The sequence below is a fragment of the Seriola aureovittata genome, chromosome 4 (genome assembly GCF_021018895.1).
Source record: "Seriola aureovittata isolate HTS-2021-v1 ecotype China chromosome 4, ASM2101889v1, whole genome shotgun sequence".
NCBI lineage: Eukaryota > Metazoa > Chordata > Actinopteri > Carangiformes > Carangidae > Seriola > Seriola aureovittata.
In genome coordinates this window covers 26704279-26724264 of record NC_079367.1, presented here as the reverse complement: position 1 = coordinate 26724264, position 19986 = coordinate 26704279, and the positions used below count along the sequence as shown (strand labels likewise).

At 41.3% G+C, this 19986-nt stretch overlaps 1 protein-coding gene across 2 annotated transcripts in view; it reads right to left on the bottom strand.

Annotated features, from left to right (window-relative positions):
* prx (periaxin) overlaps positions 1 to 19986 on the bottom strand; it is a 38906-nt gene that overhangs the window by 2450 nt on the left and 16470 nt on the right. For both annotated transcript variants that reach the window (XM_056373577.1, XM_056373578.1), the window contains exons 4-8: positions 18836 to 18961; positions 18185 to 18344; positions 16765 to 16958; positions 16168 to 16409; positions 782 to 16047 (exon numbers count right to left, since the gene is read on the bottom strand). In XM_056373577.1, coding sequence (XP_056229552.1) covers positions 782 to 16047; positions 16168 to 16409; positions 16765 to 16958; positions 18185 to 18344; positions 18836 to 18865 — 15892 coding nt within the window. In that variant the 5' untranslated portion in view covers positions 18866 to 18961. The remainder of the gene's footprint in view (positions 1 to 781; positions 16048 to 16167; positions 16410 to 16764; positions 16959 to 18184; positions 18345 to 18835; positions 18962 to 19986) is intronic.

Genomic DNA, 19986 nt, shown 5'->3' with positions numbered 1-19986 from the left:
ATGATATATTAATGATTTGTAGAGTAAAAACAAAAAGATATAAAAGTAATAGCAAGAATCTATTATTTATGATTTAGTGCATATTGCAATGCATTCTATGATGATATATAGAAACAATAGATAGAAGACTGGTATAAAGTATAACACATAAAAAGTTTATACAATATGAACATCATTGCTAATTCTGGAAGATTTGTGCAATTATTCACTTCAGACTTTAGTGTTTTAATATATAAAGTTTGGAGAACTTGCAAAGGAAAGATAAGAAAAGACAAAAATGGTAAAAATGAATGCAGTGGAGGCTGTGGAGATATACTTATTTTTAGTTCTTCATATAAGTCCCACACTTCTCATAAAGCAACTGGATAGCAGATGTTTACCAGCCAGGAAAGGTCTACATCTTTCACACTAAACTCTCTAGTTTGTAACATAGTCCTGTGTTAAAAATCTGTATTATCTGAGTCTAAAGCAGAGATAATCCTGGTTATTTTTGGGGATTTGACAAAGCTTCACCTGAGGTGCAGAAGACATAACACAGAGTGAGTAGTACCATGACTAATAAATTGACTTTTATTGAAGTTTTTCTTTCAAAAAAGAGACAAATAAAGATAGTCTATACCATATATAATGAGAGTTTAATGTAACTTTTCATAATATTCTTTGTAAACAAAGAATCAAGTCATTTACTACTCTAGTGCTTGTTGCAACATATTAGATACTAACAACATCTTTTTTTTTTAAATATCCAGTTATCTGTGTTTGAGGTTTCCTTGATCCTTACCTGTGGAGTGTGGCTTCAGGGTGAACTTAGGGACCTTGAACCAGGGGGAAGACTCTCTTTCTTCAGACTCTCTGCTTTTGCTCTCCACCTCACTCCAAGCCCCGATCTTTGTTGACCTGAACTCCATGGTAGAGCCAGCAGGAGACTCTGAGCTGTCCCTGTCCAGCATCTCTGTCCTGGCATGAGATGACACCACATCCTTTGAAGTCTCCTCACTGAAACTTCCAAATATATTGCCGGATTTTACTTCAAGCCCTTTAGCATCTCCCCCCACATCTGCTGTTGATGAACCTTTTCCCAGTTTCACACTCATTTCTGTGTCCTCCTCCCCAGCAGCCATCTTTCCATATGGACTGGTCAGCTCCACCTTTGGAAGTTTGATTTTGCCACTGAATGTCCCTTTATCATCCTTGGAGCCTTTGTGAGGACTTGCATCTTTTTCACCATTGAGACTTGAACCTTCACCCTTGAGATTGACATCAAAGGACCCTGATTTGCCAGGAGAAAATGACACTTTGGGCATTTTCATCTTCCCTCCCTTTGACTTCTCCTCTCCCTCCCCCCCTCTCTCTGTGCTCACAGCAGCTGATTTATCTTTGGACTTCCCATAGTTTGGCTTCATTTTGATTTTGGGCAATTTCACTTTGACGTCTCCTGTCTCAGCCTCAGCAGTTGGCTCCTCTTCTGGGACCCCTGTGCATGGAGCAGGTTCATCTATTTTGGGAGGGTCTACCAAGACAAATACTGCTTTTTTTACTTTGGGCATTTTAGGGCCCTCATACTGAATTTCTGCCCCATAGAGTCTTCCCTCAGGAGAGGAAATGGAGGGTAATGGGACTCCAAACTTAGGGATTTTGATTTTCTTGCCTTTTTCTGTTTTGTCATCACCTTCATCTCGTGATGTACCAATATCAAACTCTATGTCTGGGATCCTGGGGACTTTGATTTCTGCACTGGGCGATGAGAGGTTAACTCCCCCTGTTTCTAGGTTGACTGATTCCTGTTTGGTTTTCAGACTAACACCTGGTAATGTAACCTCTGGCACTGAGATGTTAATATGACCTTTGTCCTCTTTATGCTCATTGTGAGTTTCAACTTCAACTTCATACTCACATCTTTCTTTAACTTTGCATACATGTTTGACTTGACCACCTAGCTCCACACTGCCACAGTTTTTACAAGTTTTTGCTTCTGCTGTTGCATCTTTGCCAGCTTTCTTTTTTGGCATTCCAATCTTGAATTTTGTACCTTTGACTTTAGGCCCCTTTACTTTACTGCTGGTTCCTGCTGTGCTGAGATCCAAGTCAGGTAGTTCGACTTTTTTCCTGTCCTTCTTGCCCTCTCCTCTATGAAGGCCTATATCAAGCTCCAAGTCTCCTTTTGGACCCTTAATATCTATTGTTGGCATCTTAAGTTTCAGACCTTTGTGCTCTCCTTCAACATGCAAATCTGCGTCTGCATGAGCCTCTGTGTCTTGTTTAGGTTTACTAGGTGTCACGCTGATGTCTAGATCCGGTGATGTGACTTGTGGCACTCCAATTTTCCCTCCTGCCTCAATAGTTGGTAAGTTGATCTGTGCTTTGCTTGATGTGCCTTTTGGCACTGATATAGCTCCCTTTGGAAGTTGAACATCTGGACCTTTGATCTCTCCTCCTGGGACTTCCATCTCTACAGCCAGTGCTTCGGTGTCTTTACTTTTACCATTAGGAAATGAAATATCAACTTTTGGCATCTTGATATGTGGCAGCTTGATGGTTCCACCCTCTGCCTCAACTCTCTTCTCTGGTGTGTTAATACTTGATTTTCCTTTAGGAATAGATATATCCATATTTGGCATCTTGAACTGTCCTCCATCTCTCTTAATCTCTATACCTGGACCTTCAATTGAAGGTTTTCCTTTAGGAAGAGATATGTCAACTTTACCAATTTTTCCTTTGGGCAGAGAGATGCCAACATCCGGCATTTTCATATGAGGCATTTGGAATTTCCCTCCTGTCCCTCCCTCCATCTTAACCTCTGGACCTTCAATCTTCCCTTTTGGAAGTGAAATATCAACAGAGGGCATGCTGAGATGTGGCATTTTGAATTTTCCACCCTCACCTTTGAGCTCCACCTCTGGACCTTCAATCTTGCCTTTTGGCAGAGAGACATCAAAATCTGGCATTTTCATATGAGGCATTTTGAATTTTCCTCCTCCATCTCCCTTCATTTCAACATCTGGACCTTCAATCTTGCCTTTGGGCAGAGATATATCAAAATCTGGCATTTTCATGTGAGGCATTTTGAACTTTCCTCCAGTACCTCCCTCCATTTCAACTTCTGGACCTTCAATCTTCCCTTTCGGAAGTGAAATATCAACAGAGGGCATGCTGATGTGTGGCATTTTGAATTTTCCACTTTCTTCTTTGACCTCCACATCTGGACCTTCAGTCTTTCCTTTGGGCAGTGAGATGTTGACATCTGGCATTTTCATGTGAGGCATTTTGAATTTTCCTCCTCCATCTCCCTTCATTTCAACATCTGGACCTTCTATCTTTCCTTTTGGAAGTGAAATGTCAACAGAGGGCATGCTGAGATGTGGCATCTTGAATTTTCCACTTTCCCCTTTGACCTCCACATCTGGAACTTCAATCTTTCCTTTGGGCAATGAGATGTTGACATCTGGCATTTTCATGTGAGGCATTTTGAATTTTCCTCCTCCATCTCCCTTCATTTCAACATCTGGTCCTTCAATCTTGCCTTTGGGCATAGATATGTCGAAATCTGGCATTTTCATGTGAGGCATTTTGAATTTTCCTCCTCCATCTCCCTCCATTTCAACACCTGGACCTTCAATCTTGCCTTTGGGCAAAGAGATGTCGAAATCTGGCATTTTCATGTGAGGCATTTTGAACTTTCTTCCAGTACCTCCCTCCATTTCAACTTCCGGACCTTCAATCTTTCCTTTTGGAAGTGAAATGTCAACAGAGGGCATGTTGAGGTGTGGCATCTTGAATTTCCCACCTTCCCCTTTGACCTCCACATCTGGACCTTCAGTCTTTCCTTTGGGCAATGAGATGTTGAAATCTGGCATTTTCATGTGAGGCATTTTGAATTTTCCTCCAGTACCTCCCTCCAATTCAACTTCTGGACCTTCAATCTTTCCTTTTGGAAGTGAAATATCAACAGAGGGCATACTGAGGTGTGGCATTTTGAATTTTCCACTTTCTCCTTTGACCTCCACATCTGGACCTTCAATCTTTCCTTTGGGCAGTGAGATGTTGAAATCTGGCATTTTCATGTGAGGCATTTTGAATTTTCCTCGCCCATCTCCCTTCATTTCAACATCTGGTCCTTCAATCTTGCCTTTGGGCAGAGAGATGTCAAAATCTGGCATTTCCACGTGAGGCATTTTGAATTTTCCTCCCCCATCTCCCTTCATTTCAACATCTGGACCTTCAATCTTGCCTTTGGGCAGAGAGATGTCAAAATTTGGCATTTTCATGTGAGGCATTTTGAACTTTCCTCCAGTACCTCCCTCCAACTCAACTTCTGGACCTTCAATCTTTCCTTTTGGAAGTGAAATATCAACAGAGGGCATGTTGAGGTGTGGCATCTTGAATTTTCCACTTTCCCCTTTGACCTCCACATCTGGACCTTCAATCTTTCCTTTGGGCAGTGAGATGTTGAAATCTGGCATTTTCTTGTGAGGCATTTTGAATTTTCCTCGCCCATCTCCCTTCATTTCAACATCTGGTCCTTCAATCTTGCCTTTGGGCAGAGACATGTCAAAATCTGGCATTTCCACATGAGGCATTTTGAATTTTCCTCCTGCATCTCCCTTCATTTCAACATCTGGACCTTCAATCTTGCCTTTGGGCAGAGAGATGTCAAAATCTGGCATTTTCATGTGAGGCATTTTGAACTTTCCTCCCCCATCTCCCTTCATTTCAACATCTGGACCTTCAATCTTGCCTTTGGGCAGAGAGATGTCAAAATCTGGCATTTTCATGTGAGGCATTTTGAACTTTCCTCCAGTACCTCCCTCCATTTCAACTTCTGGACCTTCAATCTTTCCTTTTGGAAGTGAAATGTCAACAGAGGGCATGCTGAGGTGTGGCATCTTGAATTTTCCACCTTCCCCTTTGACTTCCACATCGGGACCTTCAGTCTTTCCTTTGGGCAGTGAGATGTTGAAATCTGGCATTTTCATATGAGGCATTTTGAATTTTCCTCCTCCGTCGCCCTTCATTTCAATATCTGGTCCTTCAATCTTGCCTTTTGGCAAAGACAGATCAACATTTGGCATTTTCATGTGAGGCATTTTGAACTTTCCTCCGTTACCTCCCTCCAATTCAACTTCTGGACCTTCAATTTTTCCTTTTGGAAGTGAAATATCAACAGAGGGCATACTGAGGTGTGGCATTTTGAATTTTCCACTCTCCCCTTTGACCTCCACATCTGGACCTTCAATCTTTCCTTTGGGCAGTGAGATGTTGAAATCTGGCATTTTCATGTGAGGCATTTTGAATTTTCCTCCTCCATCTCCCTTCATTTCAACATCTGGACCTTCAATCTTGCCTTTGGGCAGAGATATGTCGAAATCTGGCATTTTCACGTGAGGCATTTTGAATTTTCCTCCTGCATCTCCCTTCATTTCAACATCTGGACCTTCAATCTTGCCTTTGGGCAAAGACAAATCAACATTTGGCATTTTCATGTGAGGCATTTTGAACTTTCCTCCGGTACCTCCCTCCAATTCAACATCTGGACCTTCAATCTTGCCTTTGGGCAGAGAGATGTCAAAATCTGGCATTTTCATGTGAGGCATTTTGAACTTTCCTCCAGTACCTCCCTCCATTTCAACTTCTGGACCTTCAATCTTTCCTTTCGGAAGTGAAATGTCAACAGAGGGCATGCTGAGGTGTGGCATCTTGAATTTTCCACCTTCCCCTTTGACCTCCACATCGGGACCTTCAGTCTTTCCTTTGGGCAGTGAGATGTTGAAATCTGGCATTTTCATATGAGGCATTTTGAATTTTCCTCCTCCGTCGCCCTTCATTTCAATATCTGGTCCTTCAATCTTGCCTTTTGGCAAAGACAGATCAACATTTGGCATTTTCATGTGAGGCATTTTGAACTTTCCTCCGTTACCTCCCTCCAATTCAACTTCTGGACCTTCAATTTTTCCTTTTGGAAGTGAAATATCAACAGAGGGCATACTGAGGTGTGGCATTTTGAATTTTCCACTCTCCCCTTTGACCTCCACATCTGGACCTTCAATCTTTCCTTTGGGCAGTGAGATGTTGAAATCTGGCATTTTCATGTGAGGCATTTTGAATTTTCCTCCTCCATCTCCCTTCATTTCAACATCTGGACCTTCAATCTTGCTTTTGGGCAGAGATATGTCGAAATCTGGCATTTTCACGTGAGGCATTTTGAATTTTCCTCCTGCATCTCCCTTCATTTCAACATCTGGACCTTCAATCTTGCCTTTGGGCAAAGACAAATCAACATTTGGCATTTTCATGTGAGGCATTTTGAACTTTCCTCCGGTACCTCCCTCCAATTCAACTTCTGGACCTTCAATTTTTCCTTTTGGAAGTGAAATATCAACAGAGGGCATGCTGAGGTGTGGCATCTTGAATTTTCCACCTTCCCCTTTGACCTCCACATCGGGACCTTCAGTCTTTCCTTTGGGCAGTGAGATGTTGAAATCTGGCATTTTCATATGAGGCATTTTGAATTTTCCTCCTCCGTCGCCCTTCATTTCAATATCTGGTCCTTCAATCTTGCCTTTTGGCAAAGACAGATCAACATTTGGCATTTTCATGTGAGGCATTTTGAACTTTCCTCCGGTACCTCCCTCCAATTCAACTTCTGGACCTTCAATCTTTCCTTTTGGAAGTGAAATATCAACAGAGGGCATGTTGAGATGTGGCATCTTGAATTTTCCACCTTCACCTTTGACCTCCACCTCTGGACCTTCAATCTTACCTTTGGGCAGTGAGATGTTGAAATCTGGCATTTTCATGTGAGGCATTTTGAACTTTCCTCCGGTACCTCCCTCCAATTCAACTTCTGGACCTTCAATTTTTCCTTTTGGAAGTGAAATATCAACAGAGGGCATGCTGAGGTGTGGCATCTTGAATTTTCCACCTTCCCCTTTGACCTCCACATCGGGACCTTCAGTCTTTCCTTTGGGCAGTGAGATGTTGAAATCTGGCATTTTCATATGAGGCATTTTGAATTTTCCTCCTCCGTCGCCCTTCATTTCAATATCTGGTCCTTCAATCTTGCCTTTTGGCAAAGACAGATCAACATTTGGCATTTTCATGTGAGGCATTTTGAACTTTCCTCCGGTACCTCCCTCCAATTCAACTTCTGGACCTTCAATCTTTCCTTTTGGAAGTGAAATATCAACAGAGGGCATGTTGAGATGTGGCATCTTGAATTTTCCACCTTCACCTTTGACCTCCACCTCTGGACCTTCAATCTTACCTTTGGGCAGTGAGATGTTGAAATCTGGCATTTTCATATGAGGCATTTTGAATTTTCCTCCGTTACCTCCCTCCAATTCAACTTCTGGACCTTCAATTTTTCCTTTTGGAAGTGAAATATCAACAGAGGGCATACTGAGGTGTGGCATTTTGAATTTTCCACTTTCCCCTTTGACCTCCACATCTGGACCTTCAATCTTTCCTTTGGGCAGTGAGATGTTGAAATCTGGCATTTTCATGTGAGGCATTTTGAATTTTCCTCGCCCATCTCCCTTCATTTCAACATCTGGTCCTTCAATCTTGCCTTTGGGCAGAGAGATGTCAAAATCTGGCATTTCCACGTGAGGCATTTTGAATTTTCCTCCCCCATCTCCCTTCATTTCAACATCTGGACCTTCAATCTTGCCTTTGGACAGAGAGATGTCAAAATCTGGCATTTTCATGTGAGGCATTTTGAACTTTCCTCCAGTACCTCCCTCCAATTCAACTTCCGGACCTTCAATCTTTCCTTTTGGAAGTGTAAAGTCAGCAGAGGGCATGCTGAGATGTGGCATCTTGAATTTCCCACCTTCCCCTTTAACCTCCACATCTGGACCTTCAGTCTTTCCTTTGGGCAGTGAGATGTTGAAATCTGGCATTTTCATATGAGGCATTTTGAATTTTCCTCCTCCATCGCCCTTCATTTCAATATCTGGACCTTCAATCTTGCCTTTGGGCAGAGAGATGTCAAAATCTGGCATTTTCATGTGAGGCATTTTGAACTTTCCTCCAGTACCTCCCTCCAATTCAACCTCCGGACCTTCAATCTCTCCTTTTGGAAGTGAAATGTCAACAGAGGGCATGCTGAGGTGTGGCATTTTGAATATTCCACCCTCCCCTTTGAGCTCCATCTCTGGACCTTCAATCTTTCCTTTGGATCCCTCGATTTCAACAACTGGTCCTTCTAATTTACCAGTTTTTACTTTGGGCAGAGATATGTCGAAGTTTGGCATTTTGATACCAGGCATTCTAAATTTGCCCCCCTTTCCTTCTACATCAAGATGTGGAGTATCAATCTTTCCACTTTTTGCCTTTGGCAAGGTTATGTCAACACTGGGCATTTTGATATCAGGCATCTTAAATTTGGCATCTCCATCCCCATCTATTTCAAGGTTTGGTACATCAAGATCTCCAGATTTCCCTTTAGGAAGAGACACATCTATTGATGGCATTTTTATGTGAGGCATTTTGAATTTTCCTTCACCTCCTTTTAGTTCCACTTCTGGTCCCTCAATCTTTGGGGACTTTCCTTTTGGCAGGGATACATCCAAGTCTATTTTGGGAATGGAAACATCAATTGTTGGCATTTTCGGAATTTTAAGGTTTCCCTCATAACCTTTGATATCAGCCTCTGAGACATCCACTTCTGCTTTGGGGAGAAGAACTTCAGTTTCTGGTGTTTTGGCTGCTGGTAGTGACAACTCAACAGAAGGCATCTTGACCTTAGCCTTAGCTTCAAGGTTACCCCTTGGTTTACTTAAATCTTTTTCTTTCAAGCCAAATCCTGGCATGGAGAATTTGGGTAGTTTGATAGTTACATCAGGTGCATGTAAGCCACCCTTCCCTTCCACATCTGCCTCCAGTTTGGCATCAACTTCTCCTTCTGGCAATTGACCTTTTGGTGATGATATTTTAAATTTGGGGAATTTCACTTTGTATTTTGATTTTTCGTCTGGGCTTTCAACATTCAATTCTGGCTTAGGAAGGTCAACTTTCCCCTTTTCCACATCAGGACAAGACACTGATGCATCTGCATCTTTTTTGGATATTCCAAATGAGGGGAACTTTATTTTAGGTTTTTTTACCTTAACTTTTCCTTTCCCATCAAACTCTACTGACGGTGTCCTAATCTCTCCCTCTATATGTGGTGGGCTGAGGGAAACATCTCCCTTGGGGCCTTGTCCTGATATCTCCAAATCCCCACTCTTTGACTTTCCACCAAACCTGGGAAAAGTAAAACTGCCGAGTTTGAGGGAGACATCAGGTAGCTCAAAGCTGCCTCCCGAAGAAGGCCTCCCTCCCTCTGCTTTCAGAAGCTCCACTTCCACATCATCACCTTTTGGTTTTGTTAGGCCAAAGTCTAAATCCACCTTTGGAGCTGCAATGTCAACCGTTGGTAGTTTGACAGAGGGAAGTTTGAGAGATGTACCTGGACCTTCTACACCACCTGTCTCAATGTCTGCACTCTTAACTTTCAACTTGGCTGGTTTAATATCTCCTTTGAGACCAGACATCTCTAAATCTCCTGATATGTCAGGGCCACTGGTGTCCATGTGGAGGCTTTTGTCTTTCAGACCAGAGGGCAGGCTGAGGTCAAAATCTAATTTGGGGAGATTTATGTCAATAGTTGGCATGTGGAGCCCACCACCTTTTTTACCATGAAAGTCAGCTTTTGGCACTTCAAACTTTCCCTTTCCAGATGGTCCTTCAATATTGATATCTTCCTCCACTTTTCCCACTGGAACTGATACGTCAACAGCTGGCATTGCTGGCATCTTTCCTCCTTTCATCTCAGGTCCCTCCACTTTAACACTCCCCTCTGGTAGGTTTATCTTTGGAAGTGAAACGTCAAATTTGGGCATTTTCAATTTGCTTCCTTTTACCTCAGGACCCTCAATACTGAGGTCAGCATCAGCCTTTCCTTTGGGGAGTGAAAGGTCAATGTCTGGCATGTTGATCTTTCCTCCCTTAAGTTCAGGACCTTCAATGTTGATCTCTGGTCCCTTCGCTTTTATTTTAGGTAGAGAGATGTCAATAGAGGGCATATGGAACTTCCCTCCTTTTCCAGCATGTCCTTCAATTTCAATTTCTCCTTCTGCTTTTCCTTTGGGTAGAGAAATATCAATGTCTGGCAGCTCAATCTTCCCTCCCTTAATGTGCGGGCCTTTTATTTTGGCATCACCTTCTGGGAGACTCACTTTTGGTAAAGACACATCAAATCTTGGCATTTTAAACTTACCCCCCTTCACATCAGGGCCCTCAACATCAAGGTCACCTTCAACCTTTCCTTTGGGGAGTGAAATGTCAGCAGTTGGCATCTTAAACTTTCCTCCTTTAACATCAGGACCCTCAAAGCTGATATCTACCTCTGGAGACTTAATTTTTGGGAGTGACACGTCCACATCTGGCTTTCCTTTTGGAAGTGAAATATCAACAGTTGGCATTTCAATTTTTCCTTTCATGTCTGGTCCTTCCACGTTGGCATCAAACTTTGGGAGACTCACTTTTGGTAAAGAAACACCAAATTTTGGCATCTTGAATTCCCCCCCTTTCATCTCAGGCCCTTCAACATTTATGTCACCCTCAATCTTTCCTTTGGGAAGAGAAATGTCAACAGTCGGGATATTGACCTTTTCTCCTTTAATATCAGGACCTTCAAGGCTGACATCTATATCAGGAGATTTTATTTTGGACAGAGAAAGGTCAAGTGATGGCATGTTTAGTTTTCCACCTTTAACTTCAGGGCCTTCAACATTTATCTCTGGTCCCTTTGCTTTCATTTTAGGAAGAGAGATGTCAATAGAGGGCATATGGAACTTCCCTCCTTTGCCAGCATGTCCTTGAATTTCAACTTCTCCACCTGCTTTCCCTTTAGGAAGTGAAATATCAATGTCAGGCATCTCAATCTTCCCTCCCTTGATGTCTGGGCCTTTTATTTTGACATCACCCTCTGGGAGATTCAATTTTGGCAATGACACATCAAATTTTGGCATTTTAACGCCCCCCCCTTTTACCTCAGGGCCTTCAACATTTAGGTCACCCTTAAGTTTTCCTTCTGGAAGTGAAATGTCACCTTTAAGCTCAGGTCCTTCTATATCAAGATCAGCTCCCTTTGTTTTTATTTTAGGAAGCAAGATATCAAATTTGGGCATGTGAAACTTGCCTCCTTTACCACCATGTCCCTCAATGTCAACATCCCCCTTTACTTTTCCTTTAGGGGGTGAAATATCAACTGTCGGAATTTCCATCTTTCCTCCTTTCATCTCAGGTCCCTCCACTTTAACACTCCCCTCTGGTAGGTTTATCTTTGGAAGTGAAACGTCAAATTTGGGCATTTTCAATTTGCTTCCTTTTACCTCAGGACCCTCAATACTGAGGTCAGCATCAGCCTTTCCTTTGGGGAGTGAAAGGTCAATGTCTGGCATGTTGATCTTTCCTCCCTTAAGTTCAGGACCTTCAATATTGATCTCTGGTCCCTTCGCTTTTATTTTAGGTAGAGAGATGTCAATAGAGGGCATATGGAACTTCCCTCCTTTTCCAGCATGTCCTTCAATTTCAATTTCTCCTTCTGCTTTTCCTTTGGGGAGAGAAATATCAATGTCTGGCAGCTCAATCTTCCCTCCCTTAATGTGCGGGCCTTTTATTTTGGCATCACCTTCTGGGAGACTCACTTTTGGTAAAGACACATCAAATCTTGGCATTTTAAACTTACCCCCCTTCACATCAGGGCCCTCAACATCAAGGTCACCTTCAACCTTTCCTTTGGGGAGTGAAATGTCAGCAGTTGGCATCTTAAACTTTCCTCCTTTAACATCAGGACCCTCAAGGCTGATATCTACCTCTGGAGACTTAATTTTTGGGAGTGACACGTCCACATCTGGCTTTCCTTTTGGAAGTGAAATATCAACAGTTGGCATTTCAATTTTTCCTTTCATGTCTGGTCCTTCCACGTTGGCATCAAACTTTGGGAGACTCACTTTTGGTAAAGAAACACCAAATTTTGGCATCTTGAATTTCCCCCCTTTCATCTCAGGCCCTTCAACATTTATGTCACCCTCAATCTTTCCTTTGGGAAGAGAAATGTCAACAGTCGGGATATTGACCTTTTCTCCTTTAATATCAGGACCTTCAAGGCTGACATCTATATCAGGAGATTTTATTTTGGACAGAGAAAGGTCAAGTGATGGCATGTTTAGCTTTCCACCTTTAACTTCAGGGCCTTCAACATTTATCTCTGGTCCCTTTGCTTTCATTTTAGGAAGAGAGATGTCAATAGAGGGCATATGGAACTTCCCTCCTTTGCCAGCATGTCCTTGAATTTCAACTTCTCCACCTGCTTTCCCTTTAGGAAGTGAAATATCAATGTCAGGCATCTCAATCTTCCCTCCCTTGATGTCTGGGCCTTTTATTTTGACATCACCCCTTGGGAGACTCCCTTTTGGTAAAGACATATCAAATTTTGGCATTTTAATCCCCCCCCCTTTTACCTCAGGGCCTTCAACATTTAGGTCACCCTTAGGTTTTCCTTCTGGAAGTGAAATGTCACCTTTAAGCTCAGGTCCTTCTATATCAAGATCAGCTCCCTTTGTTTTTACGTTAGAAAGAGAGATATCAACTGTGGGCATGTGAAACTTGCCTCCTTTACCACCAAGTCCCTCAATGTCAACATCTCCCTTTACTTTTCCTTTTGGTAGTGAAATATCAACTGTCGGCATTTCCAAACTGCCCTCTGGTAGGTTCATCTTTGGAAGTGAAACGTCAAATTTGGGCATTTTCAATTTTCCTCCTTTTACCTCAGGACCCTCAATACTGAGGTCAGCATCAGCCTTCCCTTTGGGGAGTGAAAGGTCAATGTCTGGCATGTTGATTTTTCCTCCCTTAAGTTCAGGACCTTCAATGTTGATTTCTGGTCCCTTAGCTTTTGTTTTAGGGAGAGAAATATCAATGTCTGGCATCTCAATCTTCCTGCCCTTGATGTCGGGCCCTTTTAATTTGACGTCACCCTCAGGAAAATTTACCTTTGGTAATGAAATATCAAATTTTGGCATTTTTAACTTTCCCCCTTTCCTTTCAGGACCTTCAACATTTATGTCACCTGTGACTTTTCCTTTAGGAAGTCCAATATCACAGGATGGTATGTCAATATTCCTATCTTTTCCAGAGTGAATGTCAATATCAATGTCTCCCTGTGCTTTACCTTCAGGAAGTGAGATGTCGATTTTTGGCATTTCAAACTTCCAGCCTTTGACTTTCGGACCTTGAAAATTCACATCTCCTTCAGGGAATTGTACAGCAGAGAGGGATGGCAGGCTGAACTTGCCTCCTTTTCCTTTACCTTCGACATTGATATTACCTTCTAATGTTCCTTGGGCGGGTGAGATGTCAATAGTCGGCATTTTCAGTTCCCCACCTTTGATTTCTGGTCCCTCAATATTTATGTCACCTCGCTTTGATTTTAATTTAGGGAGAGAAACGTCAATTGAGGGCATATGAAAATGTCCTCCTTTGCTTTTAGTTTCAGTGTCACCCTCTGCTTTTCCTTTTGGTATAGAGATGTCAACTGAGGGTCCCTCAAGGCCAATCTTTCCCTCAGGCATCTTCACCTTTGGTAGGGATACATCAAATGTAGGCATCTTAAACCTGCCACCTTTTCCTGAGGGTTCTTCAAAATCTATCTTACCCTCTGCTTTTCCTTTTGGAAGAGAGATATCAATTGTAGGCATGTCAATTTCCCCTCCTTTAATTTCAGTTGTCTTTAGGTCTAAATCTGCCTCTGGTGATTTAACCTTAAACTCAGGACCTTCTTTGTCAGTAATTCTTCCCTGTGATTTGATCTTTGGAAGTGACACATCAAAAGAAGGTATCTGGAACTTTCCTCCTTTGACTTCAGGTCCTTCAATGTCAACCTCTCCCTCCTTCGTTTTCATCTTTGGAAGTGAGATGTCAAAAGTCGGCACCTTGAACTTGGGCATGCTACCACCACTGCCCTCAAGCTGCAAGTTGCCCTCTAAGTTTCCCTTTTGAAGTGAAAAGTCAACATTGGGAAGTTCAGGGCATTCTAAGTTGACATCGCCTTCAGGTAGATCAATTTTTGGGAGAGAAATGTCTACAGAGGGCATGCTGACTTTACCTCCTTTTACTTCACCACCATCAATGTTTAAATCTCCCTCTAGGTTTCCTTGGGGAATGGAAATATCGGCAGTAGGCATCTTGATCTTTCCACCTTTTAATTTAGGTCCCTCCAAAACAACCTCTCCCTCAGGTGACTTCATTTTTGGAAGAGCTACATTATATGAAGGCATTTTAAACTTGCCGCCTTTTCCCTCTATATCAACCTCACCCTTGGATTTACCTTCAGGTAAAGAAATGCCTATTGATGGCACCCCAATTTCCCCTCCTTTAATCTCAGATCCTTGCAAGTCAACCACAGCCCTAGATGTCCCCATCTTAGGTAGTCTGACATCGAATGAGGGTATTTTGAACTTCCCTCCTCTTGCAGATGGACCCTCCATTTCAGTGTCATCTTCCATCTTTACTTTTGGCAGAGATATATCAACTGAGGGCATCTGGATCTTACTGTCACCCTCAAATTCAGGCCCCTCTATGTTCATGTTACACTCTGGTTGTTCAAGTTTTGGTAAAGAAACATCAAAGGTAGGTATTTTGATTTTTCCTCCTTTCCCAGCTTGCGCTTCTCCCTCCATTTTGCCTTTGGGTAGAGAAACATCGGGTGTGGTCATTTCAAATTTACCTCCTTTCACGTCATAACCTTCATTGTCGACTTCCACCTCACCTGTCTTCATTTTAGGGAGGGAGATGTCAAATGATGGTAACTTAAATTTTCCTCCTCCTTCAATGTTAGTTGTTCCTGCTTTGCCTTTCGGAAGGGTCAAGTCTACTTTTGGTAACTTGAAGCCTCCTTCCGCCTCTTGTCCTTTTATATTTACTTCTCCTTCTGGTGATCTCATTTTTAGGAGAGATATGTCAAAATCAGGCATTTTAAACTTCCCATCACCACCAACATAATAGTCCATATCCACATCTCCACCCTCTGTGTTCACACTCGGGAGAGAGATGTCTACAGAAGGTAGGCTGATTTTCTCTCCAGCTTCTGGGCATTCAATATCCACATCAGGCGATCCCATCTTTGGTAATGAGATATCAACCTTTGGCATGGAGATTTTGGGCCCTTTAAAAGTGCCCTCCACCTCATCAGGAATTCGTCGTCCAGTGTCCATTTCCAAATCAACATCAGGCACTGAGATGTCAATAGCAGGCATTTTGATTGCTGTCTTACCAGCTCCTTCATGGTCCTTCATTGAAATGTCCATGGCAGTCTTTCCTTTCACTTTTGGTAAAGTAATATCAACAGAAGGCATATGAATAGACGCAGCTTTTCCTGACAAATCACCCTCCAACTTTGGTTTTGTTATATTTGCTTCGGGGAGACAAATCTCCCCATCTCCTTTTATTTCTACTTTTGGAGGTGTTACGTCAGCATGTGGCATTTTCCGCCCTTCAGCTTTAATCTGGATGTCGCCATCTATTTCATCTGAATGACGTGAGAGTCTAACTTTGGGTAGTTTCAACTTTGGCATTCTGAGCTTTGCATCTCCTTTGCCTCCTTTGCCAATGTCTATGTCAGATTTTCCCACAGCTACATCAACTCCTCCTTTGATGTTGCTTTTAGGAGCTTTTATTTCTGCCTTTCCCTTCACAATGGGCCAAGATGCCTCAGCTTTTCCGGAAGGGAGTGCAAACTCCACATCTGGCGAGTTATTGCCAGACAAACTGAACTCCGCTGATGGTGGCTGGATGTTCACACCTGGCAGCTTCAGCTCCACAGATCCAGTTTCCAAAGCAGAGCCTGACTTTGTGTGTTTGGTCTTAGGGAAGGTGATTCCAAACTTGTGTCCTTTTTCTTTTGTTTTCACTTTAGCTCCAGGCATTTCAGATGGAGGAATAGTCACCTGTCCCTCAAGTTGAGTGGTTTCCACTTTTCCTCCTTTTGCTTTCATATGGGGAAACCTGAGGGAACAGTGTATAGAAAGGAAAAAAGAAAACAATATTGTAAAATAGCCAAAAATAGTAACATTTAGTTTAATGCTATATAAAGAAAAGCACAAAAAGAACATGAACAAGGCCAACCTGATCTTCCTCTTGGCCTTCCCCAAGGCCGCTGCTCCTCCAGCTCTCTCTGCTTCAACCTTCCCACTCCTCTTCTGTTTGAATTTGGGGAGAGAAAACTCCACGTCCACATCACTCATCTCCAGCCGGGGCGGTGTTCCCTCTATCACCAGCTCCTCTCTGCGCTTCTCCTTCAGCCTCTTCAGACCAAAACGACCACCTCTTTTCTTCTTGGCCTTGAATGGCTTGGTGCCTTTTACACTCTGAAATACATACAGATGACAACAAAGTCACTTGACAATGTTTGAAGTGCTGCAATTTGAGCACGGTACTTTCTGTTGTTGAATAATTTAACAACTGAAAGTGTAAGGAAAGTTGAACCAAATGGTATTCATAAACACTTGACACATAGTTTAAGTTACAATTTAATTCGACAGTTGGAAGTCACTCAAAGCGACATGGTCGGCAAGAAGTACGAAGTCCTATAAAAGTCTTTGGATATTTAATGAGGTATATATTGAAGTCTGGTGATAACTGAAAATGCTACTATATTAAGAACCACACAATTTAGGTTAGAGATTGCATAACACATACAAATACTGTGATTGTATTGATTACCATTTTGGCCATCTTAGCTTTGGGACCTTTGACTTCCACACTGGGAACTCGAGGCCGCATGCTGACCTCCGCTCCAGGGATGGTCCTCTTCAGTTGGAAGCTGACCTTATAAGGCTCCGCACACTGAAGGATTTTCAGAGCATCTTCATACCTCACATTGTCAAAGTAGACTTTGGCACTAAGCAGCTGGTCACCTTCACACAGAATCACACATCATGAATGAATGAGTCCACTGTTAGAACCTACAAAGTGATTTTTGATGACATTTTGATGCATGATACACTGCACGTGTCACATGCCGATCCTGCCAATATTAATTTTTCATTCAGAAGAGTTGAGTTTCATTGTATTTGTATGATTAAAGGATTTTTTTCCATATAGTCAGTTGGATAATGTTACATTGAATGTTAAAAGTTGTAGCTTGTAATGTTGTCATGAACAGATGTAACGCCAAACAAGAAACATTATGTATATTGGTGCCATGAATTCATTATGAACATTTATTTATGGTGATAATTATATCCCTAGAAAGTTTATTTCACACTGAATCCAAAAAATTCAGATTTGTCGGAGTCACGATTTTTGATATAAATTGATTTTTGAAATAAATGTTGATAAAAATCAGGAAACTGCCCCCTGGTGGTCACAGTGAACTGCAACACTAGATATTTACTGGTAGACCTTATTTGTGACTACTGTAAATAACATCAACATCAGTTCTGATAAAGCTATTACTTGTGTTTTAAGTGTGAGTTTTCTGCTATGGACATTAGTTGTCACTGCATTCTAGTGCTCACTCCTTGGAACTACATCAAGGTAAGACGTCAATTAATCATCTTTTCAAAATCCTTAAAACTAACAGTAAAGCGTTATTAAAGTACTTGACTCTCTAGAATTGCTCATTAACATTTACAACTGGACACTGGATGAATTATTGTGAGATTTACTTCTTAAAAAATTATTTCTTAAGATTTTTAATTATAGGTGATGATTGCAGGATTTTTCACAACCTGGCAACCCCACAGTTTTTCTGTTATAGACTTATAACTGGTGCATTAAGTATTTATAAATGATTTAGTAACACTTCAATAAATCATTTAATTACAGATTATAATTTATTAATGGTGCCTTTTCAGAAAAGGTGGTACTGTGAAATATGATAGAAGCTGTTTTTCTATTCAATATCTTAGTGGTTGTAAACTTACAAAAATGTTTGTAGGATTAAAAATGGTACTGAATATTCAACAACACCATACTGATGAACAAAGCATCAGCACTCACAAAACCCAGGACACAAACTCACCACAGCTTAGTGCTTAGAGTGCACATATTGTCATTTGATTTCCTCATTGGATTGTATTCATTTTAAAGCACATTACAAGGAGAATGTTCCCTCAATGAATCATGTGATTGCAGGTACCTTGCTGTAGGCTGAGATGTTTGGCAGCTGGAGAGTCTTTGAGGACGTCTTTAACAAAGATCCCTCGCTCTCCTCCACCAGTCACACTGTAGCCGCTGGCTCCAGCCTCCGCCTCTGTCTCCACCACGATTTCCACTATCTTAGAGGCTTCCTCCACACTCTTAAATACATACAGACAACTTTTAATATCACTGAGAAACAGGAAAATATCATGCATGACATGAAAAACAGTATTTTTCTGACTTGTATTTCACTTATTTTCTCTGCTGGGTAGATTTAAAATTGTTTTCAATGCACAAAGGCTTGGACACTGCTTTATATCTTGGTTCACTTGCTTCAGTGAGTGCAGAATTTACTGTACAGTTATTTGTCACTTCACACTTCACTTCTGAATCCATTTTATCCATTAAACTGTCATGGAGGAAAGGTCACTCCATTCTTGGACTACATCCACTTTTTAAAGTACAAAGGAAATAACTCATAACTCATAACTAGATGACTCATGAAGGAAAAAGTGAATCATGTATCAACCATTGGAGAGACTTTGTGTTCAAGTGTGCATCTTCATCTACATCCTGCTACATTGATGTTTTATGGTGAATAGCCTGAAAAGTCACATCAACAGTGTTTTATCAGACCCTATAAGCTTACCGTCTGTTCTTCTGTGGGATCTGAGTCCATCTCTGGTTGGGCCAGTTGGCAGGTCGACTCTCTCAGGTGACTTCTCTTCTGACTCAACACCTGTTTCAGCTCCGCATGAAGCTTCTCCTTCTGCACCTGGAGACAACACAGATAACACAAGGTGAGATGGTCTGCGCTGTGGGTGGATCCACAGTGCTAAACCATGTTTGTATAATTCAGTTATTCAATTCATTTTAATTTTATGTTATTATATTTTAAATTGTAATTATTAATATTTGACTTCCTTCCTCTTTTTAAATGTAAAATTTTAAATATTTTAACTGTCACTGTTTTCTTTTGTCTTTATATTTACTGATTGACTCACTTTAATACTCCTTGGGGGAAGTTGGTTTGCACCATGGGCATAACATAGGACACGCAAAATAGAAGCGTATTTTGTAGATAAACATTGCTCTGCATTTTATTGTACCTAAAATGTATTATTGTTATTATTAATATGACTATTATTATTATTGTTAGTATTTTTGTTTAATGGTATAAATTAATTAAATGTGACTTTCCATTGATGACACATTTAAATAATATTCTTTTACCTAATACATTTCTTACTGTTATAAGTTACCTATGTTAACACAATAACTTGTTTCCAGTTAATATGAATTTTAATGTTCATCATATGTAATTTGGTACAATCAGAAAAAATCTAATATTCAAGAAACAACATAATGATTAATATCGCACTATTAACTAAATATCTTTTATATGTGATGGTGTATATATATATTTCGCAAATTTGTATTGTATTTGTATTGTTACTTGTTACAAAGATGCTTCATTGTAGTGTTTTTGTGTAAATCTTGTATTTTTTCCTGTTGTGTAAAACCTTGAGCCATTTGTTGAAAACCTCCTAACAGCCTGTTAGCCAACGTTCCTGTTTGAAACCAGCAGGTGTCACTGTCTCTCAATAAGCAGCAGCACCGTTTTGTTTTTCTAAATCTCTTAAAGTTGCTAACGTGCTACTTTTTAGTCCACGGATGTGGGTCAGAGTGTTTACAGAGCCCCTAGCACCTGAGGCCAGTTTTAGATCTGCCACAAAAGATGTTTATTGTTGTCGACTTTGCGCCCAGCAGCTGGCGGTCACCTGCTGCTGCAGCATGAAA